This window comes from Alnus glutinosa, chromosome 12 (assembly GCF_958979055.1).
Source record: "Alnus glutinosa chromosome 12, dhAlnGlut1.1, whole genome shotgun sequence".
In the NCBI taxonomy this organism is placed as follows: Eukaryota; Viridiplantae; Streptophyta; class Magnoliopsida; order Fagales; family Betulaceae; genus Alnus; species Alnus glutinosa.
The window spans coordinates 16,506,132-16,526,716 of record NC_084897.1 but is presented as its reverse complement, the minus strand read 5'-3'; the positions used below and the strand labels follow the sequence as shown (position 1 = coordinate 16,526,716).

Genomic DNA, 20,585 nt, shown 5'->3' with positions numbered 1-20,585 from the left:
AGTAGTATGTTTAATACCTTTCCCATTACCCACCCTCCACACCAGCCCGTGTTGCACCACCTGTTTGGCCGACTGCATACTACACCATGTAAATGAAGGCCTTCGCCCTGTACTAGCCTAGTAGCCTCCATAGCAGAATCCCTGTGGTAGTATTTAGCTTTGTAAATCCTCGCTGCCAATGAGTTTGGGTTGGTCAATAGTCTCCAAATTTTTTTGGCTAGAAGAGCTTTGTTGAAAACTCCCAAATCTCTAAACCCCATCCCACCTTGATTCTTAGACAGTCCCATCCTCTCCCAACTCCTCCAATGGATCTTAGAGGTGTTGTTCCGATGCCCCCACCAAAATTTAGGCATCATCCCATTGATCTCCTTACACAGAGAGGAAGAAAAAATGAACACACTCATGCTATAAGTAGGTATTGCTTGTATAATTGCTTTCAACAATATCTCTTTCCCATCTTGAGATAAGAACTTTACCTTCCAATTGTGACGTCTATTCCATCCCGATCCTTTATACTTTAGAATGCTTTAACCCTCGACCTGCTAACTAGAGCTGGTGTAATATCTAAGACGTTAACTAGATGTTTAAAATGTGAATTAGATTAAGTAAATGATTAGAGTTAGTACAATGGCAAGAAAGCACCTCAAAAACGCTTTGAAAATACATAGAAACAAGTTTTGGGAAGTCGTGTTAGGATGGGCAAAGGATAGGGACAGGACTGGAGTTCCAAAGAGTGAAAATTCACTCCCTGGAAGTCGTGTCTGGACAGGCTATACCCCTTTCCGGAAACCCAATGAAGAATGCTAATTCTACGATTTATAACACGCGTGTCCGGACAGCCACTTACTGTGTCCAGACACGACGGCAACTTACCGTGTCCGGACACCACGCAATATAAAATGAAAATGAGCTCATTTTGGCTCATTTATCCAGATCTCTCTCGCCCCCTCACGGGTTCTCTTGGGTTTTTCACCAAAAACCTTAGATCCTTGAAGATCCAACCCTCCAAACTCAAATATAACTTCGAAAACGTGATCTACTTTTTGACAAATTGATTTGAAGTAATTTCAAAAACCCTTGTCTCTTTAGATTTTGGGTTGATTCTTGAAAGATTAAGTTTAATCTTTCATTATTCTTTAGGTTTTAAGTGTTTTGGAGCTTCCTAAACAATCCCCAAGCTCCGTGTTGCATTTGGATGAATTGTTGGTAAGTTTTCAAAACCCTACCTTTTGGGTATTTGTTTAAATTATGGTTTTAAGGGCCTAATCCTAAGATTATCTTATGAGTTAGTGTTAGTTGTCGTTGAATGGAACGCTACAAATTCTTTGGGTTTTTCATGGGTTAAGCCCTTGAACAATTCAAGAGCTTTTGGGAAGTTTAGTATTAGAAAGTGCTAAAATGTGTGCAATGTGTTGATTTCAGTGATACATTGCAAGTCATTGCCTATGAACTCATAGTTGAGTCTATCATCCGAGCAGCCAAGGTGAATATTTTACTCACTGAGACCTATTTTGATGTATGCAAATGAAATGATATGTTTTGTTAAATATTGAGCCAATGTTATTTTAGATGATATAAATGCTTGTGGTTGTTTTCAATATGTTCAAATGTGTTGAGATATGCTTTAATGATGATTATATGTTTTGATATGAGATTTGAAAATGATTTTATTGGTTTGATGAAATGATTATGAAGTGATGTTTTTGAGATATGTTTTCATGAGTTTTGAGAATATAAGTTTACATGATGTGTTGGAAAGAGTATACGATGACATGATGCCATTTGATTGTGAAAACATGAAAGCATGAAAGTATTGAAGCATAAGGCATAAGCATAAATATATATATATATATATATATATATATATATATATATATATATATATATATATATATGCGTGTGTGTGTGTGTGTGTGTGTGTTAGTTTTTTAATTGGCTACATTTGGGATAAAACAAAAACATTTTATGTAATAGTTGTGTTTTAACAGGATTGTCGGTTTTTAATTAAGAATCTTCATGTATTTAGACAATGATCAAATCAAAGACAATAACTGATCACAAGCTTCTTAAAGATGTTCATGAAGAGTCCTTGCAAAATCCAAGACAAAAACAGCCAGTTCCTGTGCAACCGTCCGGACGGGCCTTTGAAGGCGTTCGGGCGCCCCTCAGTGTCTAGCAGATAACGATGAAGACGTCCGGACGTCAGAGCAACACTGTCCGGATGCTAGGTCAATCAGTATTCAACAAGGAGTTGGATTTCAGAAGTCAACATTGTTTGGGAAGTCTCTTCAAGCCGTCTGGACGACGTGGCAACACATCCGGACGATGTCCAGTATTTCAAAATATTCCAGAGTTCCGTTCGAATACGGAAAAGATTTTAGCGAAGACCGTCCGGACGCTCGGTCAAGCCGTCCGGACGTGATCCTGATAAAGATAGAATTACGCTGTTTCTGAAAGGATATCGCAGAAAACCTTCCGGACGAAGCTAACTTCCGTCCGGACGCTCGCTCGCCAGAGCCCGAATCTCAGCAATTTTAGTTTTCCTGTAAGCCTATAAGTAGAGGGCCCTAGGCTTGTGTTTTATACAGAATTCGACAGCGAATTCCATAGTGCTTTGAGATGGTGTTTAGGGAGAATCGAAGATCCGCTAACTCTCAAGCCGTTGCCGGTGTGTGTTCAGCTGTTCATGTGAAGTCTATCTTAAGGGTCGGCCCTAAGGTAAAGGAATCCATCAAAAACCCCTTCAGGTGGAAGATGTGGTTGGGAAGCGTTCACGATGGGTTTCATGTCAGAGTTAAAGGTATGACTACTGCATAGGGTTATGTGAGTACGAGTGTCTTGTAACTAGCTTTGTTTTTGGATAGTGGAATTCTTGGGTTTGGCTGCCCCGGAGTGGTTTTTCTCTTCACAGAGTTTCCACTTCGTAACAAATATCTTGTCTTATTTAAATTCTGCATTTAAGATATTTGTTTGCACACAAACACACACACTTGGTTTAAATTAGAAGTCAATAATTATTTTCAATTGGTATCAGAGCTTGGTACACTCTATTTTAGATTTATTTCTTGAGTGTATCCTTTTGACTTCTTTTTTTTATTATGTCTCAAAATCTTAATTCTGTTCTGTCCTTTGATAGGACGAACTATGGCTATTGGAAAGCCCGAATGCGCTTCTTTTTAAAATCTACTGACGTCTGAAAAATTGTTGAAATTGGTTGGATTACACAAGAAGAAACAAACGAAGTTACTGTTATTCAAACAAGCGCAAGGCTTTCCAATGATAAAGCTCTCCATGCACTATGTCAAGCACTTTCACCGTTTGAATTCGCAAGAATTTCAAATTGTGAAAACTTAGTGAGTATTATACAGCCGAGGTGGTGAACTCATACCTTCACATATACGGATGTGACTAACACCACGACCATATAGATGTTAATGCTTTGGCTGCAGATACCACGGATGCAGAAGATGACCTAGTTGCCTAGAAGTTGGGATATTATGATTGAAGCATATCGCGACGGTCATATGTTACGAACTCAAGGGTAGTCCGCATTTTGTAGTCTTTTATATATGGCTCGTGTCGCTTGTGACACATGTATTTGTAGAGTCATTCTTTTAATATGTAATTAATATTTTGATAAGTCTTAAACAAATAGATGATGTTATGGCTCTAATTGTTGTAATTAACTTGTGATAGTTTATAAGAGTCGCTTTCCGCTATACAGATTATGTTTTCCGCTGCATAGATGTTGACTTTGAATATCAAGACATATTATGGGATGTGTACCACATGTTGGCTTTGCAACAAATAGTCGTGCCACTGTGATGATCCATTTTGTGTGTTGTATAAAAAAAATGGGTCGTCACAACTGGTAACCCAAGATATTTATTGTACTGTTGTGTGGCCTGCAAGCCAGATAGCTGAGTGATCTCTAGTCTCTTAGTAGCACTGGTATTGCGGTTGAAAAAGATAGAGGTCTTCGTCATATTCAATTTCTGCCTTGAAGCAGCTTCATATCTATCGAAAATCCTCATAAGTCTCCACCATTCCACAAAATTAGCTTTGCTAAAAAGCATACTATCGTCGGCGAAGCAGTGATGGCTCAACCTCAGCTCATGTTTAGAAGTAGAAACACCAGTGATGCTCTTCTTGAGTTCAACTTGTTGAAGGATAGAGCTTAGGGCCTCTGCACAGAGTAAAAACAAATATGGGGAAAGAGGATCCCCTTGACATAGCCCTCGTGTGGGATATATTGTCCCAACCGCTTGGCCATTTATCAATATAGCATAAGTCACTGTGCTGACACAAGCCATAATCAGCTGAATTCTTCTTTTAGAAAACCCCAACCTCCTCATGACTGCTTCCAAAAATAGCCACTCCACTCTATCATAAGCCTTACTCATATCAAGCTTAATCCCCATGAAACCAACTTTGCCAGTATATTATTTGTGATTAGTCTATCAGGAATAAAAGCACTTTGATAGAGAGAGATGATAGAGGGGAGCATCTCCTTAAGTTTATTTGCCAAAACCTTAGATGCAATCTTATATAAAACATTACAAAGGCTAATAGGTCTAAAATCAGCAACACCAACAGGGTTTTTGGATTTGGGGATGAGAGCAATATTGGTGACATTGATAAAAGGATCCATCATAGCAGTATGGAGGAAGTGAACAGAAGCATTACATACCTCAATGTGAATCGTAGGCCAGTTCTGTTGGAAGAAATCAACAAAAAATCCATCAGGTCCTGGCGCCTTGTTGGGAGCCCTTTGAGTAAGAGCTTTACTAACTTCATCACCCGTGAATTCTGCCAATAACAACTGGTTCATAGGACCCGTTACCTTGCTTGTGATGGCTTGCACACATGGCTCAAAATCCTGGGGAATACTAGAAGTGTATAGAGCCGTGTAATATTGAATGAATGCTTGTTCAATGTCTCTTTGATTGGAGCAGAACTGCCCATTCCCATCAAGTATTCTGGAGATTAGATTCCGTCTATTTCTAAAATTTACACAAGTATGGAAGTACTTGGTATTGCGATCACCATTCTTGAGCCAATTCTCATTGCTCGTTGTTTCCACTTCATGTCTTATTCTTCTTCCAAAAGTCCATGCAATCCATCTTTAATGGCTCTCTCAGCTTCTAGATTCTGGTCTTGGGACCTCGTCTGCATAGTTGCCAACTCGCTTGTCTTCTGCTGAATAAGCATCTACGTATTGTGTTGTCTTTCGCGCCCACTTCTTCAATGAATGTTGGTAACCCTGTAGTTTCCCGCGTATGGCTTCCCATTTATCACCACCGTGACCTTGGCCCTCCAAAATTTTTTAACAGTTGGTTTGTAATTTTTATAGGTATTCCAGCTAGCCTTAGTCCAAAAACTTCTACACTTTTGCCATTGAATCTCCTCATTGGAACGAAAGGTGAGCAAAATTGGGTTATGATCAGAACTACAACAAGAAAGCATGGAGACCTCAGTTACCCTATGCATATTGCACCACTCTTTGTTTGCAACACCTCTGTCCAACCACACCTGGGTGAGCTCTCTTCTCGATCTGCCATTGGTCCATGTAAATTTGGGATCATAAAATCCCAAATCACTTAATTGTCATTCCTCTAGCGTCATCTGAAAAGCTTCCATTTGACTCCGGGGTCGATTAGCTAGACCCAGCTTTTCGGCCAACAATAAAATTTCGTTAAAGTCTCCCACACAGAGCCATGGCATAGGTTGCAATTGAGAGAGATACCTCAGCAGAGCCCAGGTCTCATTCCTCTTCATTGCCTCCAGATTGCCATAAATCCCAGTAAACTTCTACTCTATCCCTTACTGCCTCAATTTAATCACAACATTAATATGCCTAATGTTGTAATTTTGAATTTCCAGCTGAACAGAGTCTCGCCAAAGTAGAATTAAACCTCCATTGCGCCCCTTACAATCTACAACAAACATATGCTCAAACCTGAGCTTATGTTTCAAGTTGGTAGATTTATTGCTCCGTAATTTGGTTTGCATGAGGAAAACCACCCCGGGTCTCTTCTCCTTCACCATCTGGCAAAGGTCTTGAACTGTCCGGCAATTCCCAATCCCCTGGCAGTTCCAACTCAGAACACTCATTGGAGAGGGCGGAGCTGAGATCCAACCTCCGCCAACAAATTTTGGGCCTCTTCCACAACGTCCAGCCGCTTGCCCATCTTACCTCTCGTACTAGGGCGTCCCTCTACTGAATCTTCACTCTTCTTTTTCCAGTGGTTTTGACCACCCATTCATCCTGTTTGCCCACCGTACTGCCAGCCCGAGCTCGTTGCTTCCAGCCAGAAACGGAGTCACCTGTCGGGTGTGTAAGTTGAAGAAGAGCTAGGCCTGGGGGAGTGATAGCCAAGTCTGTCTTCGAAGCCTCTGGAACCTCAGGGATAACCTTTTCCACTGACAACAGATATGCTCTGTTGTGTGGCCCTAGAAAACCCACGTGTGAGGTCACCTCCATCTCTTGATTATGTGGCTTAGGAAGGAGATTACCATTTTCTTTGCCAACTGGCCCCAACTATAGGTTATCAGGCTCATTCCCTTATAGAGCCCACATCATTTTACCAGTCAATGAATCCCAGCTACCCACATATTTTGGGGCGTTTTTCCAATTCTAACATCCCTAGTGTTAGTATTTTAATTGGCTACATTATGGATAAACAAAAACACTTTATGTAATGGTTGCAAATTAACAAGGTGGTCGGTTTTAAATTCAAAATCTTCATGTATTCAGACAATGATCAAATCAAAGACAATAACTGATCACAGCTTCTTAAAGATGTCCATGAAGAGTCCTTGCAAAATCCAAGACAAAAACAACAGGTTCCTGTGCAACCGTCCGTACGGGCCTTTGAAGGCGTCCAGACGCCCCTCAGTGTCCAGCAAATAACAGTGAAGACGTCCGGACGCTAGGTCAATCAGTATTCAACAAGGAGTTGGATTTCAGAAGTCGACACTGTTTGGGAAGTCTCTGCAAGCTGTCCGGACGACGTGGCAACACATCCGGACGATGTCCAGTATTTCAGAATATTCCAGAGTTCCGTTCGAACGCGGAAAGGATTTTAGCGAAGACCGTCCGGACGGTCGGTCAAGCCGTCCGAACGTGAACCTAAAAAAGATAGAATTGCGTTGTTTCTGAAATGATATCGCAGAAAACCGCCTGGACGAGGCTAACTTCCGTCCAGACGCTCGCCAGCCAGAGCCTGAATCTCAACAGTTTTAGGTCTCCTGTAAGCCTATAAATAGAGGGCCCTAGGCTTGTGTTTTGTACAAAATTCGACAGTGAATTTCATAGTGCTTAGAGAGGCTGTTTAGGGAGAATCGAAGAACCGCTAGCTCTCAAGCCGTTGCCGGTGTGTGCTCAACTATTCGTGTGAAGTCTATCTTAAGGGTCGACCCTAGAGTAAAGGAATCCATCAAAAACCCCTTCAGGTGGAAGATCTGGTTGGGAAGCGTTCACGATGGGCTTCATGTTAGAGTTAAAAGTATGAATACTGCATAGGGTTATGTGAGTACTAGTGTCTTTTACCTAGCTTTGTTTTTAGATAGTGGATTTCCTGAGTTTGGCTGCCCCGGAGTGGTTTTTCTCTTCACAGAGTTTCCACTTCGTAACAAATATCTTGTCTTATTTAAATTCCGCATTTAAGATATTTGTTTGCACACAAACACACACACGTGGTTTAAATTAGAAGTCAATAATTATTTTCAATTGGTATCAGAGCTTGGTACACTCTATTTTAGATTTATTTCTTGAGTGTATCCTTTTGACTTCTATTTTTTTTTATTATGTCTCAAAATCTTAATTTTTTTCCGCCCTTTGATGGGACGAACTATAGCTATTTGAAAGCTCGAATACGCTTCTTTTTAAAATCTATTGACGTCTGGAAAATTGTTGAAACTGGTTGGATTAAACCAATAGAAACAGACGAAATTATTGTTATTCAAACAAGCGCAAGGCTTTCTAATGATAAAGCCCTCCATGCACTATGTCAAGCACTTTCACCATCTGAATTTGCAAGAATTTCAAATTGTGAAAATTGCTAAAGATGCATGGCAAATTCTAGAAACAACATATGAAGGCACAAAACTAGTAAAATCTGCCAAACTTCAAATGTTGATTTTTAAATTTGAAGAAATTAAGATGCTAGAAGAAGAGACCTTCAGAGAGTTCTACACTAAGATTAGCGACCTAAGAAACTCGATGGTGAGTCTTGGGAAGCAAATCTCGGATGTAAAACTCATCCAAAAGATACTAAGATCTTTGCATGAGCGTTTCAGGATTAAGGTAACAATAATAGAAGAAAGCAAAGATCTGGAGGAGATGAAGATTGAAGAGCTGGTAGGATCTCTTCAGACATATGAATACTCCTTACCTCCAGTCAGAAAGGTAAAGACAATTGCCCTCAAGGCATCTAAGGCATCCAAGAAGAAATCAAGAGTCTTATCTGACGAAGACTCCGATATTGATGAAGATGCAGTGGCAATGTTAACCAAGAACTTCGAGCATTTTATGAAAATAAATTCAAGAAGAAGTTCTCTGACAGACTAAGAAAGGCTCCCCACACAATTGATACATAAGAAGCAGAGAAGAAAGATCCGAGGGGTCCCCAGTGCTTCGAATGTTCAGGCTTTGGGCACATCAGGACTGAAGGTGCAAATCTGAAGAAACAAAGAGGGAAAGCCTTTAATGCAACTCTCAACGATGAGTTTGAAAAGGAAGAAGAAACTCCTGAGGAAGAAAAATTACTGGCCTTCGTAGCCCCACATGAAGATAAGGAGGATTCTCAGTCCTACTACTCTGAGAATAGTGAAGAAGAAGATATGCAGTCAGCCTATCAACTTCAATATGTTGAATTTCTAAAGCTGAGGGAGAAATACAAACAGCAGGTACTTGAGCTTAACAGCCTCAGGACAGAGAAGACCTCTATGCTCATAAAGATCAATGATTTAGAAGATAGGCTACTGAAGACACAGTTGCAGCTAGAGAGAGTTTTAGACGAGAAGCTCACTCACATGTTCTCTATTCAGAAGTGCCCAACTGACAAGACCGGACTCAAGTATGTTCCTCCTTCTATTTATGATACTCCTTCTACCTCCAAGACCATTTTCGTGAAGCCAATTATTCTCGAATCTCCACCCTCAAGAGTGGATAAGGGAAAAGCTGTTATGAAAGGGGAAGTTCCTATCATCCCTCAGCCTCCAACCAAGCTTCCTATCAAAAGAAAGCCTCTCACATGCCATCACTGTGGCGAGCCAGGGCACATCAGACCTAACTGCCCACATCGGCAATTTCAAAGGAAGAAAAAGTGGCAGGTTCCTAAAACTCTCATGTGTCACCAATGTGGAGTTAGCAGCCATGTCAGACCTAAGTGTTCTCCACCTAAGTCACCCAGGCAGCATAGAACTCCGCCCATAAATCATACTCCAAGGCATCAGTAGCTGCAGAAACCTATTCAAGCAAAAAAGACTTGGGTTCCCAAAAAGCTTTATTTGGAAAAACAGAAGACTGCAGAAAGCAAAATCTGTTATGAAGGAAATTCTCCTGCTAGTTCTTTCATGCAAGATCTGGTAAGATTTCTAACACTACAGCTAAAGAAGGAAGGACAAGACAAAGATGAGGACACCCACTCCCTGAGGGGGAGCAGACCTACCTAGTAGGTAAGGTCACACATGCCTAGGATTTTGGTTCCTAAATCCTAGAGCATGACAGGTACACTTGCATAGTTTACTTTATTTTATCATCTTATAAAAACTTTGCATGTTGTTTTGGAACCATCATTTCTATCCCTATATTCCCTCTTGGGTTGTCTTGAGGAAATTCTGCAGGTATTAAATAGGGATGATAGTAAAACCACGTCCAGCGACTGCTTTTCTATCTTGTTACTCTCAAACCTCTCTCCCTGAGGTCATGTTTGTTTCTACCTTACATGCTTAATCAATTCTATCTTTTTTATTGTGAAGCATGTTTGTTGTTTAGGTTTTTTTTTTTTTTTTTTTTTTTTTTTTTTTTTTTTTTTTTTAATGGATAATTACACTTAACCCCCCTGATTTATCCACGGTGTAGCGATTTACCCCCCAATGTACCAAAATTTGTACATGACCCCCCCGAACTTGCCAACGTGTGGCAAAATCAACTTTTCGTCCAATCGACCGTTCGTTTGGACGGAAAGTCGGTCATGTGCAAGTCATGTGACTTGGGGAGGGTCTCTGTCTTAAACGGTCACGTGACTTGCACGTGACCGATTTTCCGTCCAAACAAACGGTCGATTGGACGGAAGGTTGATTTTGCCACATGTTGGCAAGTTCGGGGGGGTCATGTACCAATTTTGGTACATTGGGGGGTAAATCGCCATACCGTGATAAATCAGAAGGGTTAAGTGTAATTATCCCAATATATATATATAAAGGATGGGATAAAGGATGCAGAGCTTTGTTGTTCCATTATATAAGTTTCCAGATATCTTATGTATGTTTAATTAATGTTTCAGTTTCTGATGCATTTATTCATTTGCCTTTATATAACTGAGAGTTTTTCCTTGATATCTGCGAAGTTTCCCAGTGGCATCCATACTAGATAGTTGCTTTTCTCTTGCAATGAAAAATGTGCACTTTCCAAGGCTCCCCTAAGGTATTTTTGTCTCTCCTTTGACTTTTAGCTTCTGGATTTTTTTTAATGAGAAAGATTTTTTTTTTTTTGCTAAGATAGTCAAATTGTCCAACTCGCTAATTGAACCTAGAACCTATAAATTCTAGCATTCTTTCTAGGTTGCAGCACTAAGTGATAAAATACATTCAAAATTGAATAAAAATGGATAAACAAAAAGATCCACTGCGTATGCTATAAATCTGTTCTTGATCTTGTCCCTAAAGAAACAGTCAGTGACCACATCATTGCGGAAATAGACGCTCACAAAAGGACATAGTAAAAGAAAAGTGCTGCAGCTTAGGGGGAGTGTATCAGATGAAGGTAACTAGGCCCTAACATAATAAGGTTTGACTTTTGACTGATCTAACATTGATTTTCTCTCTTCTTTGAAAAGTCTGGGTTAGTTAAGTCATATCAGTATACTTCATACCTTATTGAGAAAGCCTTCACACACACACGCATTGCTTGAGTTAAGTTTTCTATTGAAAAATGTCCTTTTGCAGGGAAATTATTGTGCTGATTAAAACTTAACTCTCAATTATATCTTGGTTTCTTTTTTAAATGCTAATTGAACTAAGATATCAGTGTTATATACATGCGTGCTCTGGAAATTATTTGGGAAATATTTTTCTGCTCTTTTTCCTCTCTTTTTTTCATATTTTTTTTTTTGTGTGAAGCGTTCGGACGGTGTTTCGGGACATCCGGACGGTGCTCATGTATGTCCGAACGGTTATTCTGGTTGTCCGGACGATACGATTGATTCGTCCGGACGTTCATTCTTCTTGTCCGGATGAGCGTGTTTTTGCGACCTCTACGTGGCACTACGTCCGGACGTCATTTAAGTTACGTCCAGACGGTGAATCCTGTAGGGTTAAATCCCTTTCTCCCCGCTCCGCAGCCCATTTTTTCGCCTCTTTTGGTTCGTTTTTGTCGTATTGTGCATTTTCTTTGTGTTTTTTATGCGTAACTCTCTAGTGTACGTGTCATCTTTGCAGTTTATCTCCACCCCAGGTATATTTTTGTACTCTTTTACTAATTTATTTTAAGTTTTCTATACTTAAAATAGGTTGTTTTTGAGTTTCTATTATTTTGAGTTCAATATGTATTATCCTCAAAATATGTTATTATTTGGGTTGAGATTATGCATATTTGGTTCTCCATATTGTTTGAGTTGTGTTTTCTTAATGTTGTAATTTCTGGATAGTCCATTTTACAGCCGTTATAATGCCCAAATTTTTTTTTTGACTAACAAGAATTAATGTTTTCATGGATTTGTGTCTGTGTTTTTTTTAGTCCAGGAACTACGTCTCCAGATGACTCTCCTCCCCAAGTCAAGCAAAGAATTGAAGAGTCAGTGGCTAATTGGTTGCACCACATGCGCTCACGACAGGTCCTATCCGAGCGCAATCTTCTTCGTGCAGATCTGAGAGACCCAGTTCTGCTCCTCATCGCTTAGATGCTACTGGAAAACAACTGGGAGTACTTGTATAATTGTGCCTGCCCAGCATTTCCCAGACTGGTGCGGGAATTTTATGGCCATATGATCGTCATTCAGGATGATGACAGAGGACTGATCATGCAGACTATGGTCAGAGGCCAGACAATTCTGGTTGACCCCCAGCTTATCAGTTCTGTGATAGGTGTCCCTGTTCTACCAATCTCTGGAGTTCATTTTCCTGATGAGGCTCCCAGCATTGATTTTTTACATGACTTCTTTGGGACAAGACCACAGCGAGAGGACAAGTCCCACTCCCAGATAAATATCGATGCTTTTGCTCCTATGCACCGATTCTTAGCAAAGGTTGTTGTAACAAACCTTTGGCCTCAAGCTCGGTGGAGTGAGCTTACTCTCAAGAAGGCCACCCTTCTCTATGCCATAGTGATGCAGACTCCCTTTTGCCTGTGCAAGCACATATTGCACACTATGCTCGAGGTTCAAGCTAAGAAGAACACGAGTCTGTCTTTTGGGTGTTTGATCACTCAAATCTACCATCAGGTCGTGACAGATATTTCAGACTCGAAGCCCTGCTCACGTATCCCAGATCCCCTTGGCATACAGACTCTCATGAAGTCTAATGCCCAGTTGCGGCATAAGGCTCAAGGCGCTGTTCCTCAGCCTCCACCAGATCTCCCCACAGCAGTTGCATCATCATCACAGGCTGTGCCTCCCTCTTTTGACATTGAAGCTGCTTTTGCACTGCTTATGACTTCTATGTCCGCTCTCCAGCGGGAAGTCAATCTTATAGGAAAGCGTGTCGAGCAGAGCCAGATCGACATAAGGGAGTGCCTGAAATATCATCATCCCAAGCCGCATGATGATGATGATTGAGTTTTTTTTATGTTCTATCTTGTTTTGGTTATCGAACAATTTTTAAATTTGTGCTGACACTTTGGTGTACTTTTTAAAACACTTATGTTTTTAAATTAATACTTTGTTTACCCTTTGTCATTGTGTGACAAAAAGGGGGAGTATTTTTTATTGTTTTTGGTTTTTAGACCGGGAATGTATTTCCAAACCGGTCAAGTGTTTTTGTCCCAGAATGGCCAAATGGGGAGTTTGTTAGTATTTTAATTGGCTACATTCTGGATAAACAAAAACACTTTATGTAATGATTGCAAATAACATGATGGTCAGTTTTAAATTCAGAATCTTCATGTATTCAGACAATGATCAAATCAAAGACAATAACTGATCACAAGTTTCTTAAAGATATCCATGAAGAGTCCTTGCAAAATCCAAGACAAAAACAACCGGTTCCTGTGCAACTGTCCGAACGGGCCTTTGAAGGCGTCCGAACACCCCTCAATGTTCAGCAAATAACAATAAAGACGTTCGGACGTCAAAGCAACACCGTCCGGACGCTAGGTCAATCAGTATTCAACAAGAAGTTGGATTTCAGAAGTCGACACTGTTTGGGAAGTCTCTACAAGCCGTCCGGACGATGTGGCAACACGTCTAGACGATGTCCAGTATTTCAGAATATTCCAGAGTTCTGTTCGAACGTGGAAAGGATTTTAGCAAAGACCGTCCGGACGCTCGGTCAAGCCATCCGGACGTGAACCTAATAAAGATAGAATTGCGTTGTTTCTGAAATGATATCGCAGAAAACCGTATGGATGAGGCTAACTTCCGTCCAGACGCTCGCCAGTCAGAGCCCGAATCTCAGTAGTTTTAGGTCTCCTGTAAGCCTATAAATAGAGGGCCCTACGCTTGTGTTTTGTACAGAATTCGACAGTGCTTAGAGAGGGTGTTTAGGGAGAATCGAAGATCCGCTAGCTTTCAAGCCATTACTGGTGTGTGCTCAACTGCTCGTGTGAAGTCTATCTTAGGGGTCGACCCTAGGATAAAGAAATCCATCAAAAACTCCTTCAGGTGGAAGATCTGGTTGGGAAGCGTTCACGATGGGCTTCGTGTCAGAGTTAAAAATATGACTATTGCATAGAGTTATGTGAGTACGAGTGTCTTGTTACTAGCTTTGTTTTTGGATAGTGAATTTCCTGAGTTTGGCTACCCCGAAGTGGTTTTTCTCTTCACAGAGTTTTCACTTCGTAACAAATATCTTGTCTTATTTAAATTCCGTATTTAAGATATTTGTTTGCACACAAACACGCACACATAGTTTAAATTAGAAGTTAATAATTATTTTCACCTACTTATGACTTGCTCGGTTTATTGCTTCAATTCCCTTCAATTCTGTCCGGTTTATTGCTTGCCAAAGGTTGGCTATCTACCTCTGTTGGTTGATCAGAGCTTTGCTGTCTGGCTGGCAGTGTTTGTCCATCGCTTTGGCCACTCGGTCCCGTTCATGTAAAAAATTGCAAGTCCCGACTCTAATCCCTTCGCACTCTCAAAGTCTCAAGCTTTTTGCACCGCAGCCTGAAATGTATTTTCTTATTTTTTGTATTCGGAGTGGATAAAAAATGGTTCTTGAGATGTAAACAAACGGTAAAAGAAAGATTATGAGAAATTGAAGAAAGATGAACGAAAAGAAAAATGAGTGAATTCTGATTGTAAATGGGCTGATTCAGCTTATGGGCTTTTTATAGGAAGCCCATTATTGACTAAAATCAATTGACACCAAACGCACGTTTTATAATCCAAACGATGCGTTTCACTTACTCAACCCTACCACCGTTCCGTAATACGTTATCTCCTCGGAAACAAAAACAGACATGAAACCGAACATAAAGCCAGATTATTCCCAGCGTTACTCTATCTACTGCTTCTTCAGTGAGCCCTAACTGCAGCCAAGAGCCGCTCCTTTTGCGCCGACGCCGACGACGACGACCTACCGCTCCGATTTCAAGGTTTCTTTTTTCTCTCTCTGCTTCGTTTTTCTCATCTGAGGCACTTCAAGCTTGTTACAAGTTTTGCTTTTTGTTACGTTTTAGGGTTGACTGTTGAGTACTCATCTCTGCTTTATTTTTGGTATAAGTATGAATGAATTGGTTTTATATCCCACGAAGCTTTATTTTTGGTGTTCTTTCTTTGGGCGCCTTTCTGTGATTGGGCTAATTAGCGGAGCCTTTGCGAATGGTTGTGAGGGACGAGGTTCTTCTACGTTAAAAAGCAATGCGTTTTAGTGTGGAGCTGGAATCTCTAATTTCAGTTTTAGCCTAGAATTCAACTGGCTCTTGAAGGATTTGTTTTGTTTACTATGATTTTTTCCAATTGAAAACATCAGAATTCATTACTTGTTTTCCTTTTTTCTGCCATCAATTAAATGATACGTACGCATGGGAGTAACGTGTAAATGTTATTCGAGTTCAGGTTGAATTGGGGGATTCAACATCTTTACTTTAATGGGTGGGTTTCCCTTCGTTGCTTGGGTTAAAAAAATTTCTCTATGCATGCATATATCGCCTGCAAAAGCTTAGCTCTTTTTTATGTGATTATTTTTATCAAATCATTATTGGTTAAAAATTTGACTTTATTTATTTATTTTTATTTTTTTTGCTGAGAAATTTGTAGAGGTATGAAGAGTGCAATTTTGGATTTCATTGAATCGGTTTTATATGAAAGATTACTTTTATTTTATCTTTTTATGCTCTTTTGCTCTAAAGAAGATGATCAATCGAAAATTGATCGAAGCTAAGCCAAGTGGCTGCTTAAGGTCTAGTTGAGCATGTTTGTTTGTGTTTGTGTGTTCTTTTGTTACTTGTAAGTAAGAATACAAGGTTTAAAAGTATTAACTTCAAATTTACAATCTTTTCCTGACAACCATTTGCCCTTTTTAGGTTTTTAGCATCCTTCTTGTGTGTTTCTTTTTTCTGTTTTGTGGAGTAAGTGCTTATCTTATTCAAGTTATTGTATTATACAAATTGGTCCTGACAGAACTAAGGTTATTTTCATTGGGACACTTCAATTTTAGATGTCAATTCACTGAGGATGTTGCCCTTTCTAGTTAGGATGTTCCTTTTGTATACTTGATGTATACTAGGGGCACCTTACTCTTTCAATAAGATTGGTTTTATTAATTATCAAAAAGAAATTCACAAGATGTCATAACTTTTGTTTGTGTTTAAATGCAGTTTCTTGAGGTTTCTGATCTGTTGCATTTAGCTCGTTAGTGAGAATGGCTTCACGTTTCTGGACATCCCAGGTTCTTACTTTTTATTTCAATACCTTGTTAGTAACAGTTATTGGATTCTGTATTATGGTTGAACTGTGAGAGCCTTTGTTAAAGGATTTTATAAAATGTTTTTGTGTTATTAACAGGGTGGCAGTGACTCTGAGGAGGAGGAGAGTGATCATGATGAAGAGGTTGAGAATGGACCTGGTGACTCTACCACCGAAGCCGCTGGAAGCAGATACCTTAAAGAAAATCCAAGTGATAGCGATGACTCTATTGACCAAAAGCGAGTTGTTAGGTCCACAAAAGATAAACGCTTCGAGGAGATGTCAGCCACAGTTGACCAGATGAAGAATGCGATGAAAATAAATGACTGGGTGAGCTTACAGGAAAGCTTTGACAAGATAAATAAACAACTGGAGAAAGTCATGCGCATTATGGAGTCTGAAAAGGTCCCTAACCTTTACATTAAAACACTTGTGATGTTGGAGGACTTTCTCACTCAGGCTTTGGCCAACAAGGATGCGAAGAAGAAGATGAGCAGCAGCAATGCCAAGGCCTTGAACTCAATGAAGCAGAAGCTGAAGAAAAACAACAAACAATACGAGGATTTAATAAGTAAGTGTAGGGAGAGTCCTGAGAGCGAGGAGGAAAAAGATGAGGATGAGGAGGATGAGGATGAAGAAAGTGATTCAGAGATTGAGGAGGATCCAACAAAGATTGAATTCAAAGATTCTGAAGATGAAGATGATGAAAAGGGTGGGGATAGCCAAGACGAAGATGACGGAGAGTGGGAGAAGAAGATGAGCAAGAAAGATAAGCTCATGGATAAGCAATTCAAGAACCCTAGTGAGATCACATGGGATACGGTTAACAAGAAATTCAAGGAGGTTGCGGCTGCTCGAGGTAGGAAAGGAACTGGAAGGTTTGAGCAGGTTGAGCAGCTTACTTTTTTGACGAAGGTTGCCAAAACCCCTGCACAGAAACTTGAAATTCTATTCAGTGTTGTCTCTGCACAATTTGACGTCAATCCGGGTCTCAATGGCCACATGCCCATAAATGTATGGAAGAAATGTGTACAAAATATGCTTGTGATATTGGACATTCTCGTCCAGTATCCCAACATAGTGGTGAATGATATAGAGCCTGATGAGTATGAAACCCAGAAGGGGCCAGACTATAATGGGACGATCCATGTTTGGGGAAACTTGGTTGCCTTTGTTGAAAGGATAGATGTTGAGTTTTTCAAGAGCTTGCAGTGCATTGATCCCCATACTCGTGAGTATGTTGAGAGACTCAGGGATGAGCCTATGTTTTCGGCTCTTGCTCAAAATGTCCAGGATTATTTAGAACGGGCTGAGGACTTTAAGGCTGCTTCAAAGGTTGCGTTAAAGCGGATTGAACTCATCTATTATAAGCCACAACAGGTTTATGATGCCATGAAAAAACTGGCTGAGCAGACGGGAGACGGAGATAATGGAGAAGCAGATGAGGAGCATAAAGTAGTTGAGGAAAGTAGGGGTCCATCTGCATTTGTTGTTACTTCAGAGCTTGTTCCTCGGAAACCCACATTTCCAGAGAATAGCAGGGCCTTGATGGACTCTCTGGTGTCCCTCATCTATAAGTATGGAGATGAGCGGACTAAGGCCCGTGCCATGCTCTGTGACATTTACCACCATGCTATCTTGGATGAGTTTTCAACTTCACGTGACTTGCTGCTTATGAGTCACTTGCAAGATAGCATCCAGCATATGGACATATCAACACAGATCCTTTTCAACAGGGCAATGGCACAACTTGGTCTATGTGCGTTCCGGGTTGGATTAATCACCGAAGGCCATGGATGCCTTTCTGAACTATATTCAGGTGGAAGGGTAAAGGAGTTGCTTGCACAAGGTGTTTCGCAAAGCAGATATCATGAGAAGACTCCAGAACAGGTACTGATGTTTGTGTTGTTGTTCCATATGTAGATTAATCCATAGTTGGTGTTGTTCATCTTTTTTTTTTTCTTTAATTGTTGGAAGTTTGTAAATCTGCTTGGATATTCCAAGGTTGATATTTTCTGAAAATTCCCATCTAGGCTACCTCACTGTATGTGCAGAACGCATGGATTGTTATGTCCTCTGAAATAGTTTACTTGTAGTTTCTTATAAGAAATTATGTTGCAAATAAATTAGCTGAACGATGCAAATTCCACACTTACTGTAATGTGCAAGTTTGCTATCTTCAGTTTATGATAAGGTGTGAGAAGTGGCACTGAAAATTTTAAATATAGCAGGAAGTTTCACTGATGATGTGTTGATGATGCTATGTTTTTTAAGGACAGGGTAACATGTTGGCATTATTAATTTACTGATTGTGCTATTCTTGGAGATGATGACTTGTTTTTTTTTTCTTCCTTTTGACAGGGTTAAATGATTATAATCAATTTGCTGAGTGTTTTTCTTTCTTTTTTTCAATTTTTGAATGTGAACAATTAAAGAACATCAGAAGGATTTGGTTGTGTTTTGTCTCACTGTGGATTGTAAATTGAGTTGACCGTGGTTGATATAGTACGATTGCAGTGTTTGTACTACATAAGATTTTGAGCAGATGCTGTTTGGATTTTAATATGTTTTATTGTTAGTCCGTATAGACATGCACACATCTTGGTGGTACATCATAGGTTAAAGGGTACAATTTGATGGGGATGATGTTGTGAAAGCAATATGCCATGTGACACATGATATGCCTATTACATTTTTTATGGGTAAGAAAAATCTGAATATAGATTTTTCTGTGAGGCTAGTGTGATTGTTCGGGTTAATTTTATTTCATCTTGCGTAAGATGATAGTTGTATGATGACAAAAGCCTGTAGTTTCTTTAGAAAGTGCTGTATGAGACTATTTTTTGATGATTTGCCATTCCATCTAGAATCAAGAAATAGAAAGACCTTTTATGTTTGCATCTCTTCATGTAAATATTGTTGTTGGGTTTGCTTCAGTGCATCTCCTATGCGATATAAGTAATTATGCCTATTTATTTATGTATATGTCCAAGGGCTCACTACTGTAAATGCTTCTCCTTAAAACCCAAAACAGGAAAGGATCGAAAGGAGACGGCAGATGCCATACCATATGCACATAAATCTTGAGTTGCTGGAGGCTGTCCATCTAATATGTGCCATGCTGCTTGAAGTTCCCAACATGGGAGCGAACACCTATGATCCAAAGCGCAAGGTCATAAGTAAGACTTTCCGGCGATTGCTTGAGGTGAGTGAGAGGCAAACATTCACTGGACCCCCAGAAAATGTCCGAGACCACATAATGGCTGCCACCAGGGCCCTTCGCAAGGGAGACTTTGAGAAGGCTTTTGATGTTATCAAGTCCCTGGATGTGTGGAAGCTCCTCAGCAATCGAGAGAATGTCCTTGAGATGGTCAAGGATAAGATCAAGGAAGAGGCACTGAGGACCTACCTATTTACCTTCTCCTTATCCTATGATTCTCTGAGCTTGGACCAGCTCACCAAAATGTTTGACCTCTCAGATGCCCAGATTCACAGCATTGTTAGCAAGATGATGATCAATGAGGAGCTTCATGCAAGTTGGGACCAGCCAACCCGGTGTATTGTTTTCCATGATGTTGAACACACTAGGTTGCAGGCTCTGGCATTCCAGTTAACAGAGAAGCTTTCAGTCCTTGCAGAAAGTAATGAGAGGGCAATAGAAGCGAGGATAGGTGGCGGTTTGGATCTACCTTTAAGGCGTAGAGATAACCAGGATTATAATGCTGTGGGAGGTAGGTGGCAAGAGAGCTTGTCTTTCACTCAGGGAAGGCAAGGTGGAGGGAGACCTTTGGCAGTAGGCCAAGCTGCTGGAGGCGGGTACTCAAGGGACCGGACAGGTCAATCCCGAGGCATCAGTGCTGGCTATCTGGGTACACGATACCAAGATTCTGCAAATGGAGGGTCAGGGAGGACTTCTTATCAGAGTGGTTCAGCTGTGAGGGGATCCCAGATGGATTCTTCAAACCGCATGGTCAGTCTCAACAGGAGGATTCGTGCTTAGAAACATAGTAGTGAGACTACTGGCAGAGAAAACATACTGACTAAAGTTCCTGCCTTGCAGATAGAAAGCTTTTCGGCTAAGATCTCTGTTGGTTCTGAAATTTAAGCCAATTTTGTTTTCAATTTCCTGCAAGATTTGAATTTTATGAACTTGGAACCTTGAAAGCTGATAATTTATGCTATGCTTGTTGCTGCTATGACAGCAAGCGTACTCTTTCATCAGTTTCCTGTAATATTAGTGTACTTATATGAGATGGTGGAATGGTTTTGTTTGACAGACTTGAAATCTTATGAGTT

The 20,585-nt window shown here is 40.3% G+C and overlaps 1 protein-coding gene across 1 annotated transcript; it reads left to right on the top strand.

The window, feature by feature from the left end:
• The first annotated feature begins 14,813 nt into the window (after positions 1–14,813).
• Positions 14,814–20,565, top strand: LOC133852297 (eukaryotic translation initiation factor 3 subunit C-like). Its single transcript, XM_062289029.1, has 4 exons — positions 14,814–14,977; positions 16,202–16,272; positions 16,389–18,179; positions 19,324–20,565. Exons 2-4 carry the CDS (start codon positions 16,246–16,248, stop codon positions 20,287–20,289), a joined length of 2,784 nt encoding a protein of 927 aa, XP_062145013.1. The 5' UTR covers positions 14,814–14,977; positions 16,202–16,245; the 3' UTR covers positions 20,290–20,565.
• The last annotated feature ends 20 nt before the right edge of the window (positions 20,566–20,585 follow it).